Here is a 14210-nt window from a genome sequence, read left to right on the forward strand (position 1 = left end):
TAAATCACAACTGTCAAAACCACAATCATAAGAATAGTGAAGGACCAGACAGCATTTTGTTCTGTTGTTCATTTCATTCCATTGTTCATGAGGTTAGTTCCATGACAGCTAACAGTATCAACAACAAATATGAGGATACCAGTTCTGTCTACCAAACAAGACTATTCTGAGGACTTTATGGTATCACAGGATCACTGGTAGCAAAGGGGTTAAACGCTTGGCTGCTAACCAAAAGATAAATGATTTGAAGCCATCAGCTGTTCTAAAGGAGAAAGATGTGAGCACCTGCTACCACAAAGATCATATCCTTGGAAACACTAAAGGGCAGGTCTACTCAGTTTTAAGGAGTTGCTCTGAATTGGAATCAGTTTGATGGCAGTGAGTTCTAAATGGTATCAAATATATAAAACATTTTGCACTGCAGCTGGCACATGATTAAACTTCAAAAACATTTTGAAAATTGAACAAATAGAGTATCCTTGGTTGGGTTTGAACCATGGAACTTGCAGTTAGCAGTCCAGTAATTTTCCTGTACCACCACACCAGGATTCCAGTAACATCTTTAATATGGTATAATTCTCTATTAATGGTAATATGTTTTTAGAATTTAATTATGTATATACAAATCACCACTTGTGGTAGAAGACAAGTTCCTCAAGGACAGGTCTTTTTTGCTTTTTTCCTCTTGTATTTTCAGTGCTTAGTAAAGTGTCTCAGTCAGATAAATCAATGAGTGGAAAGTACAGGCATGTTTCTGAGGTAGATTCCAAATAGAAAACAAAATCTATTCATTGAAACATTGGACAATTCTTATGCAGTTAAAATAACTGCAGATATTTTATACCATAACAATGAAAGGTACTTTAAATGTGTTAGACAATCAAAAGAACTAGATTTCCTGAAACAGGGTATTAAGGTTAAAATATCTCTAAACATATAACATCTCAAGGCATTTATCATAAAATTCGGGGTATTTTTACTTATTCATAGCTCTCAAAGATTTTGGTAATTATAATTTCATCCAAAAGGTAATGAGAATCTTTTTGCCTCACGATTTTCTTTTCATTTTTCAGGCAGGTGAAAATATGTGTGAAGTCATCCTTTTTTTTCACCTTCTTCCTTCTATTAACTTTATACTGTACTATCTTGAGTTGTCCAGGGTAAAGATCTAAATTTTATTTCTGCTTATTTTTTTATACTTTTCACTGAAAAGTCTCTCCTGGAATTGAGACTTGGAAAAGCATAACACATGCAATTTTCATGGTAAGAAAATCACTAGCAAATGTAGGCTCCCCTCACTTCTCAGGCATAGCAGCAGTTGCTGGTGTTAATGGAGCTGGTAATGTACTTACCATGGGTAAACTAGATTATATATCGAATGGCTTGACTCAGGACTATGGTATCCCAATTAAGATTGCTGAAAAGAGCTACAGAATTAAATCCCAAGTTAAAACAAGCAGCAATATAATGACATAGATAGCTATGATCTATTCCAATTCACAAGCAACAGGACACTACAATGTTTCAAAATCATTCTCAATAACACAATGCAGATGAATTACAATAGAGCTTAGGTTATATAAATCATGTCTTATTACTGTAATTTTTTTTACTTTAAAATCATTCATTGATCAGCCATAAGCTTACACCTCAAATCTCATTTCTATTTCTAAAAGCAATTGTATTTTATCAAGTGCATTCCTCCAAAAACATTGACCAATACTCCTAGTAGCAGACGTTTAGCACTAAAACTGTCTTATATCTGATGCTAAAGGTCTCCTTCTATAGCTCTACTTATGCTTTCCACTATTAAACAAAATCATGGGGTCATATCTAGTCGCAAAAAGGCAAGGAAAAAGGGAGGGCAGTGAGTCCATATATTTTACTTGAACTCATTTAATTTTACCAAATCACAGGTTTAAGCAGAATATTGTGTTTTCTGCTAAAAAGAAAAAAGAAAGTTTTTAAGAATAGTTTAATTTATTAAAAATATTTTAAGAGGCAAAACACAGCTAACTAAATAAAACACCTAGATGAGAACATACACCTTAGTTTAATTTAAACTATAATAATATTTTAATTCTGTTCTTTAGTGGCCCATTTCCAAGGCTGTGACTAACCCCTTGAAATTTCCAATTTTCCCATGAAATCCCTGTAAGGCCTAACCTTTCAGTCAGGTCTAATTTAACTATGAATATATAAAGTCACCTGCAGATGGCCTACTCAGGTAAAGTGGAGATTTTAGGCAATTATCATAGTAATTCAAGCAGGAAAAATAACTACTGAGGAAGAGATAATGTTTGCTTGAACTATTCAGATTTCCATCTATAATAATTAAATTCATTAATTTACTCCTTTATTTCGCTTTGCCTATGAAGACAACCACGTTGCTGTGGCATCTCAAATATTTGTGCGTTCACAAAATATTGATTACTTGTAAAATACGTTCAGGAGTTTAATGAGCTGTGTTGTTGTTGCTGTTAGGTGCCATCAAGTCCATACCAACTCATAGTGACCCTATGCACAGCAGAAGTGCCCAATCCTGTGCCAACCTCACTACTGTTGCCACACTTGAGTCCATCGATGCTGCCACGTGGCCAATCCATCTCACTGAGGGTCTTCCTCTTTTTCTCGGACCCTCCACCCTACCAAACATGATATCCTTCTCCAGTGACTGGTCCCTCCTGACAATATGTCTAAAGTATTAGAGATGAAGTTTGGCTATCTTGGCCTCCAAGGAGCACTCTGACTGTACTTCTTCCAAAATGGATCTATTGGTTCTTTTGGTAGCCCATGGCACTTTCAATATTCTCCTACAACACCATAACTCAAAAGCATCAATTCTTCTATGGTCTTACTTATTCACTGTCCAGCTTTCGCATGCATATGAGGTTATTGATAATACCATGGCTTGGGTCAGGTGTATCTTAGTCCTCAAGCTGACATCTTTGCTCTTCAACACTTTCAAAAGGTCTTGTGCACCAGATTGCCCAGTGCAATACATCATTTAATTTCTTGACTGCTGCTTCCGTGAGTATTGATAGTTGAGAAATTTAATGGAAGAGTTGCTAGAAGGAGGACTGAAGATGGGGCACTGATGTATAAACAATGCTAAAAGTCTTATTTTAACCATCTAAGATCTACCAGGAATCCTGGTATGGAGCTATAGGCTAACGCATGAGACTAAGAAGTCATTTGAAATGCAAGGTTGGTGGTTCAAGCTTACCAACAGATCCTTGGAAACCCTATTACAGGGTTACTATGGGTCGAAATCGACTCAACGGCACTTAACAACAAACAACTACAAGATCAACCAAGTGCCTCTGATGTTGGTGAATCAGGCACATACTCATGTAACATCCCTTTCTCCCCTAAACACACAGACATACACAAATACAAACATACATCATTGTAATATCAGTCACCTGAGATACATATTCAAAAACTTAAAAATATATGATCATAAATATAACAATTAATGTAGGAATTACATTTAGAATTTCCAAAAGAGAAAGAGGTAAGAAATATTATATAAATGAAATAACCAAGACATCAGAGAATAATTGTCCAAAGAAACACAGCAATTAAAAGGGGGAAAAAGTTATGTGTATTTTTTAATAACCCCAAAAAAGTGCAAGGGAGATAAAAATAATGATCTGACAGCACTTTGAAAATAAATTAGGAAAGAAAAAAAAAATCTATAAAGAAAATACAAATAATGATTCATTCTTACAGTCACAGAAACCTAGAACAAAATCAGAATGTATCAGCCATAAATGGAAACATATATTTCCAAAACTAAGGGTACACACAGAAGCATAAACAAACATGAAGTAGCCAGGTCTTACAACATGGCCCTAGAAAAACAGGAACATTGATTGGGAACAGCCAAGGTGATCAAGTGAGAATGGAACCAAGGAAATACATTATTTTGTTATTTGTCCTGGTGTTAATTCCAAGTCAGGAATCTGACTTCATTCTTTTCCCTTGCTCTTCCTTTATAGCTCTGTTAGTTAATTACCATAGGAAACCAGAGGGTTCAGGAGTCCTCTTAATACACGGTACAAAGATCACCCTCATAAAACAGACAACAGGTTAAGGAAAAATGGGGAGTGGAACTAGAGTTTAAAATCTAATATACAGAACCCATGGAAATTTTGTGGACATACCTGAAGAAAACAGACATAGTAAAGAAGGAAAATAAGATAAAAACTACTACAGAGAAGTTAACTGATATAGAAGTCAAAGGAAATCCAATGTGCAAAACTGATGCGGTTTAAAAATTTAAAAAAGGATGGGGTGGTGTGCAGAAGCAATAAAGCATTTTTCTTTCTGTTTTAACCAAGCAAAATGTAAAACAACACACAATAATATGAATCTGCAAATCCTAAATAAAGTATTAAATGTCAAGGATAATGAAAAATATCCAGGTTATGATAGCAGAAATATCAAAACATGTATAAAGGAAAGTAAGATCTATGAAATGGGAAGTACTAAAAGACATTAGTGAAAGGTCTACATAGCACTAAGGAAATTAAATATGTTCTGACTTTCCATAAGCTAACTTCTCTGGAAATATTATGGGCAGAACTGCAAGACAGAACTTTGCTAATCTCCTTATCATTGCTCTAAATGGATCAGAAATAATAATTGACGTAGCTAGCTTAGATTAAATTAGGAAAAAATAAACCATCTGCTATTGTCCACATTGGGGCTTATAGTGTGTTGCACTGAACTTCTAACTACAAGTATGGCAGTTCAAACCCACCAGATGCTCCTTGAAAATCCTATATAGTACTTCTAAGAGTCATAAGAAACTCAACAGCACTAAATAACAACATTGTTCATTTCACCATCATCCATGTCTAAACAAGATGATAGGCCTATTTGCTTACTGCTGATGCCAATTCAGAAACTGGTATAGCAAATAGCATATCATTTGAAGTTTAATTTTATCTATGGTAGTATTCCCAAGGGATCACAAATATATTATTTGGAGATAGAAGTGGAAATCTCTATTTCCACATCTAGAAAATGGATTCATTTTTAGTGTGTAAGAAAATTCATCTGAGAGGAACATATAGAATGCATTTAGAATAATGATTGTTGTTGCTTTTGTAGTGGAGTTGGTTCCGAACCATAACGACCCTGTATAGAGTTTCCACAGAGCTGCTGGTGAGCTTGAACCGCACACCTTGCAGTTCAAATGGCTTTGCAGTCTGGCGCATTACCCACAGTGCCACACCAGAACTCCAGAATAATGACTGTTGTTGTTGTTAAGGGCCATCTAGTCAGATCCAACCCATAGCGACCCTATATAGGGTTTCCAAGGAGTGACTGGTGAGCTTGAACCACCAACCTTGCAGTTCAAATGGCTTTGCAGTCTGGTGCATTAACCCACAGCACCACACCAGGACTCCAAGAATAATGACTACAGTATTGCAAATAAACATGTGGGTTCTTTGGAAGTAATTTTCTTCTGTCAGCTTGTACAAGGACCAGTTCGAGAATTGGTAATCTAATAGAGATTCATTTATCTGGATGATTATGATATCACTTAGCAATATGTATTCCAAATATGTATATGGTGTGAACTGACAGGCATATAGATGCATATCCTGCTATACAACAGCTGCATCTATAATTGGTATCCAATGCCAGGAGCTAGATTCTTAATGAAACTTTAGAATTATATGTACATGGTTGTTTTCCATAATTGCTGTTTATATTTTGTGTGGTCACACAAAAACAGTTACTAAAGAAACCTGAAGAATATAAAACTGACAGCAATGTAGCAGGGCTAGAGTTCATTTTTTTTACTACTTAAGATAGCTATTCTCCATATTCTTCAAACCATTTTTAGAATCTGTTTTGGTTTTGTACTGGAAAATACAGTTTGCATTTTCATAAAACTAAATATATTCTGTTTGAAAACATAATAATTCAAGACATTGCCTAGTATTCCAATTAAAAAGATGAAACTAATTAAATGAAAAGTGTGCTTTATTTTACATATATGAATATAGTGCCATTAGTACTTTACTTAAATCTGCTTTTTAAATGTAAAATTGAAGTTAGCAATTGAAAAGAAAGAATGCTCTAGCCAAATAAGAGATTACTCAAAATTAAGCACTCAGATTTAAAGAAAATAAGATAAAATAACTGGTGAAAAGCACTAGTTCCACTTCAATTTGTATGGGTATATGTATGTGTATATATGTACAGATACATAGATATCTATATCTATAATAAGGAGCTCTGGTAGCGTAGTGTTACAAATCGGGCTGTGAACCTCAAGGTCAGCAGTTTGAAACTATCAGCTGTTCCTCGGGAGAAAGAGGAGGCTTTCTGCTCTCATAAAGATTTACAGCCTTGGAAACCCTGTGCAGGGTCACTATGAGTCACTATCGGAACCGCCTGCACAATACATCACCACCACCACCACCACCATATAATATTTTCATATAAATACAATTTTTTCATGAAAAAAATAATGTCCCTGATTATATAGCTTAAAGAAATATTTTATAAGTAGTTCTTCAAAGGGGATTATATTGATATATAATGTGAAATTGGTGTACATTGTTCAAAGACCTGTATAAAAGTTTTATTTTGAAACAGGGAATACATCGGACCTAAAGATCACTTGGTGTGGGTAAGGTAAAGTTAGAACATGATGATAGAATGAATCAGCTGAGGATCTAGTAGGCAACAAATTGCTATCAAAAGGGAAACAACCTTATAAGATCTGACATGCGTTCAATAGGAATAATACCTGCATTTCTACTAAATATTCCTCATAAAATAACTATGAGTTGAATTGTACCGATAAAACAAATAACTGAGGAAATCTAAGGAGGATGACTCAAGTTAAATATGAGAATTTTCAGAAAACAATCTATAAACAAAATAGCTTACATGCCGCAGAATAGCTTTATATAATACACTTAACATAAATTTTCAAACACTTTCCAATATTTACAAGCCTATCAGCAGATTTATAAAACCTAAGAGAGTCACAAATCATATCAATAAATCCTAACCTAAAAATACCTTTGATTTACTAATATTTACTGTGCACCTATGTATAAACCTGACAGATTTATAAATCAGTGGTTTTGGACCCTTTCCACCATAATTGGTCTTACAAGCCCTACTCTCATACTGTAGCCCAAACTTCTGATTTATGAATCCTAACTGGCTCTTTATTCTATGACTAGTTCAGTCTTTTGAAGCTCGTCTTTTGTAATGAGTTCCTGAAGATGTTATGCAATTTACTTTTTCCTGACTTACTTTTTCTGAAATATAAATAAATAAATAAATACAAGTAAACAACAACGCTGTTTTCCCTTTATGCAACTATCAAGTGAAAGCCATCTTGCTCAGCATTGTTTTCACTTGAAGGTGCCATAGAATTCAAAGGATAAGATCAACTTCCCATTAATAGAAATATACCATTATAGAAAGAAAGCAAAGTAAAGCCACAGATAGTACTTATGCATACTATTTGTTATCTGGAACTTTTGAATATTCCTAAACCAATAATCCTGGATGGGGTTAAGATAGAAATGTGCTGGCAGTTTCAACCTAGGACCATTAAGAACCCAGTACAATTTATAAAAATTATTAAATTTTGACTCTAGTTCAAGTTCTCTAATTCAGCAACATTTTCCTCTCTCAGCAACTACTGCTCCACTAGGTTTCAGTAATTAAAGTTATGTTTAAATTCTGAAATAGCCTCATTCCAATGGTGGAATAAAATGATGTCTTAGCATTAAAGCTACACATTGCCTTAGTATTCATGAGAAATCATCTAAGAACAAATTTTGGCATTATAATTTACTATTGTAGCACAGTAGTAAATTGAAATAATTTAAACTCATTGTAAGTCACTAGGATTTGTAATGATTTATACTGCATAAAGATCAGAGAAAGATATTTTTTTAAAACAGCAAAATCACCTCATTATGCAATAAAACTTTAAGTAGTTTGAATTTTGGAGACAAATAATTTTCTCAAAAAACTGTAATTAGTAATTTGGACTATGCAATTTGTCTTTTTCCAACAAAAAAAGTTTCTTTCTTTCTAGATAAGTCTAAAGGATTTAGCTATTCATTTCCAGAAGGCTGACAACCATTTTGAATGTTCTCTGAAATGGCTTTAAAAACTAAGGCACAGATCTCCAGGGGAGAGAATCATCTTTGATTTCTAATGTTTATATTTGGGCAAATGACAAAAACAGCTGAAACAGCTGTAAACTTTCCCCTAATGGAAATTAAATATGTAAGTAATATTGTTTTCATTATTTGAATGTACAGCAATAGATGTATTATGCTAGCATTGTTTTAACAACAAATCCCAGGACATCTAGAACTATGATTAACAGGAAAGCATTAATTCAAATTAATAAAATATATACTATTGGTGAGATAAACCATTTTTTTTTCTTTCAACTAATATAGGAAGTTGTTCATGCATATCACTTTCAGAAATAGCCAGCAAATGCCTCAGAGGATACTTTAAATTCCAAGAAAATGGAATTAAACTTATTGAAAGAATGCAGTAAAAAACAAATACTAAAATCCTCTTTTATTTTAATTTTTGTTTTACATGCTTAAGGAGAACTTTTATAGTCACAAGAAACATAGCAGGCCCTAGACATGGGTGAATATCATAAATTATTTAAAACAAAATAAAAATGTTTTTTATTTGGAGTCAGATTTTAAATATTTTCTGTTATTTAGAGGCGTGTCAAGTTTGTGGTTAACATGGCTTGTGCTGAGTGACTAACATAAAAGTTCAGAGACTTCCTGCAAGATGGCAGATGAGGTGGACACGTGCTACACAGACCCTGTACAATGAAGACACAAGAAGCCAAATGAAACAGATTTGGATAATACTGGAACCCTAAACTTCACAGGAAAGGATGAAAAAGTGATTTGAATACTGCCTATAAGAGGAAGCTGAACAAAAGCAGCAAGAAGAAGGCAGACAGGCACACTGCTCATTGGCCTGACACAGTGCAGCCATATTCAACTTTTGCAAGCTGCATTCCATCAGCACAGTAGACTAACACCACAAATGTACATGGGTGATTATGTCAGAAGTAAGGGACCCTCCCATTCCCCCTAACAACCTTCTGACAACCAGAAGTGTTGTCAGTCCCCACCCTCACTTACCCAACAGCCAGTGATATCCCCACCCTGCACAGTCCCTGGTTTGTCTAAAATAATTCTGAGAACAGTTTGGGAAAAAGGAAAAGTTACATACAAATGTGCACCAGTAAGACTAAGCTCTAATTTCTAAGCAGAAACCATGCACATATAATACTCTAAAAGAAAAAAAAAGTGTCAATCAAAAATCATACACTCAACAAAATTGTTCCTTAAATATGGTAATTAAATTAGGCCATTTCCAGATAAACAGAAGTTAAAAGCATCTGTAAAAGCCAGATCAACCTTCTAAGAAACATTAAAGGGAATTTTTCAAACAGAATTAACAACGGCAGATGAAAACCTGAGATAAACATACATGACAATACCACCCACAAGTCAACCAAGATATAGAAATATTCAAAGTAGAACGAACCTGTAAGACTGAAAATAGGGAAACAGAGATATCATTTTGTAAGAAAGACAATTACCAATTAAAAAGAGGGAATAATATAGTTATGGCTTCAAGTGGAAAGGAATTCAAGTAGATTCCAAAATATGACAGTTTAAAAATTCGGAAGAAATTAATATACATATTACTTGATTGAAGGAAAGCAATATACGATAAGAGGGAGATAGGCAGAAAATGATGGATACAGGGGAAGATACTGGGAGGAAAGTAAGCATTAAAAGTAACAGAGATAAATACTATTATATACACAATCTTGCAATAATGTTAATCTAAAATAGGATACATCAACAGATATGCAGTAATAATCCTGGTGTGGCACTTTAGGATCAGCACTGGATTACTAACCAAAAGGTTGTGGTTCAAACCCACCAGCTATTCATTGGAAACACTATACAAGGTTGCTATGAGTCAGAATTGACTCAACAGAACTTAACAACAATAGACAAGTAGGCTAAACAGGTAGAGGAGGGAGAGTGGCAATATACCCCCAAATATATATAGGTTTGACAGAAGATATTTGCACATGGGTATTTACGTTTGCTGAAAATATGTGCAGGAATATGGTGGAGCAAAAGGCACTTGAATTTGGTGGGCAAAGTTTTGAATACTTCCTAGACATAATCCAACAACTTGAAGAAATGAATCTCTGGGCTTATTGACTCAGGACCATAGTCTTGGGGGACACCAAGATTAACTGACATAACATGATCTAAATGCTCTGCATCCTATTTTGGTGAGTAGCAATTGGGGTCTTAAAAGTTCTGAGTGACTATCTAAGGTGCAACTATTGGTCTCTCCCTGTCTATAGGAAAGAAGAGCGATTAATACCTAAGACACATGAGAACACTTAGTCCAATGGACTGCATGAACATCAGTCTCTGTGGTTCTGAGACCAGAAGAACTAGATAGTGCCCAGCTTCCACTACCAACTGCCCTGAAAGGATCACATTGGGAGATCTTGGATAAAGTGAGAAAAAATTGTGGAACAAATCTCAACATCATAAAAAAAAGACCAGGCTTACTGGCTGGATGGAGACTTGTCTAAACCACAAAGACGATCACCCTTAGTCATCTTGCATGCCTGGAACTAAACTCACTGCTGTGACTCAATTTTAAGCCAAATAATATACAAGTCTATAAGAGAACACAAACACTAGTGAGGTACACTCATCTTAGAAAAAGCAAATATTTGAGATCAAAAGGACAGCCATTACCCAAGGACAAAGTTTGATAGGATTAGACAAAAAAAAGGAATGGGAATGGGAAACAGGAAGTGGGTTAAGTAAATGTTACATTGAGGGAATTATAATCAACAACATGAAACAAAATGTGTATGAATTATTGAAGGGAAAACTGATTATCTGCTTTATAACCCTTCACTCAATAAACAATAAAAGTTTTTAAACAAACAAACAAACCCATCCTGGAAGAAAGGGCTAGTGATCTGACTTCATAAGAGTTCAGTCAAGAAAATCCTACAGAACAATTCTACTCTATAATACAAGGGGCTACCATGACATGGAATTGACAAGGCAGCAAAGAATTTGATTTGAGTGGTGTAAACAGTTAACATGTCCAGCTGCTAACCAAAGGTTGGAGATTTGAACTCACCTAGTTCAAATATCAGTTGCTCCTTGGGAACCCTATATAGAGTCATTAGATTCAGAACTGACTCGACAGCACTTAACAACAACAACAGTTTGGTACTAGAGGATAAACACTTGACTGCTAATCACAAAGATGGCAGTTCAAACCCACCAGTAACTCCTCAGAAACCCCGTAAAGGCTTTTCACTAGTCGGAACTGACTTAACAGCACTTAACCACAACAAAATAAAAGATACCTCAGAAAAAAGGCTTGGTGATCTACTTTGGAAAACTAAGATTAAAAACCCTATGTAGCCACAGCTCAACTGATACACATGGGATTACTGTGACTCACAATCAACTTGATGGCAACTTGTAGTTTTTCTACTCTCTAAGGAGTCCTGCTGTGGCACTGTTAAACAAGCACTCGACCACAAGGTCATTTGAACATCAGGGTCAGTTTCAACCACAAGGTTGGCAGTTCAAACACACCACACACCACTCTGAAACCCTATACAGTTTCACTATGGGTCGGAACCAACTCTATGGCACTTAACAACAACAAGGTTTATTTGGAATCTTGGTGTGATACTGCAGAATCAGCAATGGACTTCAAACCACAAGGTCAGCAGTTCAAACCCACCAGCTGTCTCTCAGAAACCTGATACAGGGTCACTAAAAGTAAGAAATTAACAACAAAACTTAACAACAAAAACAAGGGTTTGTTCTGTTTTTTAAGAACTACCCGATATACATAGTCTTTGACTTACGGAAGGATTCTGTTCTGATGGCTCTGTCATTAAGTTGGTTCTGATTATGTTGAACATCTAATTTTTAAAAATTTATCATTATTATTGCCTTTTATTTATCAGTATCTTTATATATCCAATTTGTCTTTGGACATTGGAAAAATTCTTACTAACTTAGAGATAGAATGACATCAGAAAACTATATGCTGCAAGAATTTATGTAGTATGTGTCACTGATGAAATTTTGTACCAAAAAAGGATGGTTGTGAGTAAGGTTCTTACTCCAATCTATCATTAAGTCAGAGACTAATTGTATTCATTGCTCATGAGATCAAAACAGATAGTTTAACTACGTACTAGGGATATTCAAATTGTCTCTAATTGCATCCAATTTTTCCAGTTACCTAGAAATAACAACTATGGTTCATTTTTTAAAAACGGAACAAAAACTATTTTCATTTATGACATTGTTCATGTATATAATAGTTCAAAATAAGAAATTTTATAGCAGTATAGTTTGTCAAAATGCTGTACAATCTTACAAGGTGATTTTTCAAGCATTGACTACCAAAAACAGATAGTCTCAAATTTTTCTATTTAAAGAAGTTTTGCATATCTTGTAAGACTTCAAAATTCCTGTTTGCTCTTAAGAACTCAAGCATAACAATTGGGAGGGTGGTGCAGGACTGGAAAGTGTTTCACTTTAATATGCACAGGATCATTGAGAGTCCGATTGGACTGGACAGCACCTAATAACAACAGGTGTTCTTATATAACATGGAGTCAGGTCTGACTCATAGCAACCTTATGTAAGGTTTCCAAGGAGCAGCTGGTGAGCTTGAACTGCCCAACATGCAGTTAGCAGTCCAGTGTTTAAATGGACTCCAACATTCCTACTGGTGGAAACTAAATAAAACACATGAGTATAACATCTAATTGAATACATGTAACATTTTCTTACTAATTTAGGCTAAAAGATTTTTTTAAAATGCAAACAACTTAATGAAATTCCACTGATTATTGTTAGTATTACTTTTTTTTGCAGATTTATACATTTAATTGATCATAAACTGTTAGTTTTCATCCACATTGACTGTAGATTTTTGAAAGTCGTGACAGGCACATAGGTCACCAGTGTATAGAGTTTGTTTGGTGAATATTCATCCACATTATGTTTTCTGGACAACCGCACCAGGATACGGTATGGGACGTTCCTGATTCCTTTGGCCCAGACAGCTTTGTTGAGCCTGGTGTCAATGCGCATGTCTGGTGTTCCCATCTCCTTCATGGCAAATTTCCGAATCTCCTTGAGTGCTCGAGGGGCACCCTTCTTGAAGCCTACTCCATGGAAGCGCTTATGAATGTTGATGGTATACTCTCTGGTCACCACTTCGTTGATAGCAGAATGACCCTTCTTCTTGCCACCCTTCTTTGCAGAAGCCATAGTAATAGAAGCAGGTTGGAAAGGAAGAGCGCAAAGGATTGTGGGAAAAGGTCCACTGATTATTTTTTAACTTCTTATTAACTCATTAGGTCAATCACTGTAGTGCTAATATTTTATTTTAAAATTATTTTTGCTAATGCTTTTACGACCATACACTATGGAACCACTGTTTAGATTTAAATATTATCTTTGTCACTTGCTGGCTTTGCTACTTTTATCAAGTTTTCTTTTGTGTATGTGCCTCTCTTACCTCATCTTTAAGTAGGATAATAATAACAGAATTTAATTCATGAGGTTATTGGGATGACTAAAGGAATTGATTTAAAGTGCTTAGACTAGTACTGATATAGTAAAAAAACAAAAACTATGAGTTTGGTATTACTATTTCAGACGTATAAAATTAATTACGGCATGATTATCAAATACTAAAAAAGGTGTTTGGGGTAGTGTAAAAACAAGGATGGATGGTAATTAAACAAGAAGTCTAAGAAGCACTAAGTTCTCTGGTGAAAAACAAGACTCCTGAAATTCATGGAATACCAGTTAGAATGTTTCAACAAACTGATGCAGCACTTGAGGGGTTCATTTGTATCTACTAAGAACTATGGAAGACAACTACCTGGCATAGTGATATACGAAGACGTACATATTTGGGCCCATTCAGAAGAAAGGTGACCCAGTGGAATGCAGAGATCAACACACTTTTCTTATGGCAATTCAAAAAGTTACAGTAGTACAGGGAGATGCCAGAAATGCAAGCTAAATTCAGAAGAGGATGTGGAACTAGGGATATCATTTCTGATGTCA

General features: G+C 35.0%; 2 protein-coding genes across 2 annotated transcripts in view; both read right to left on the minus strand.

The window, feature by feature from the left end:
- Positions 1-14210, minus strand: part of NAALADL2 (N-acetylated alpha-linked acidic dipeptidase-like 2) — a 1210105-nt gene that overhangs the window by 205121 nt on the left and 990774 nt on the right. The gene's annotated exons all lie outside the window — the stretch shown is intronic.
- On the minus strand, positions 13023-13403 carry LOC102841748 (60S ribosomal protein L31-like). The gene has a single exon (XM_006867717.1). It carries the CDS (start codon positions 13401-13403, stop codon positions 13023-13025), a length of 381 nt encoding a protein of 126 aa, XP_006867779.1.

Source organism: Chrysochloris asiatica, unplaced genomic scaffold (genome assembly GCF_000296735.1).
Source record: "Chrysochloris asiatica unplaced genomic scaffold, ChrAsi1.0 scaffold00108, whole genome shotgun sequence".
Classification (NCBI taxonomy): Eukaryota; Metazoa; Chordata; class Mammalia; order Afrosoricida; family Chrysochloridae; genus Chrysochloris; species Chrysochloris asiatica.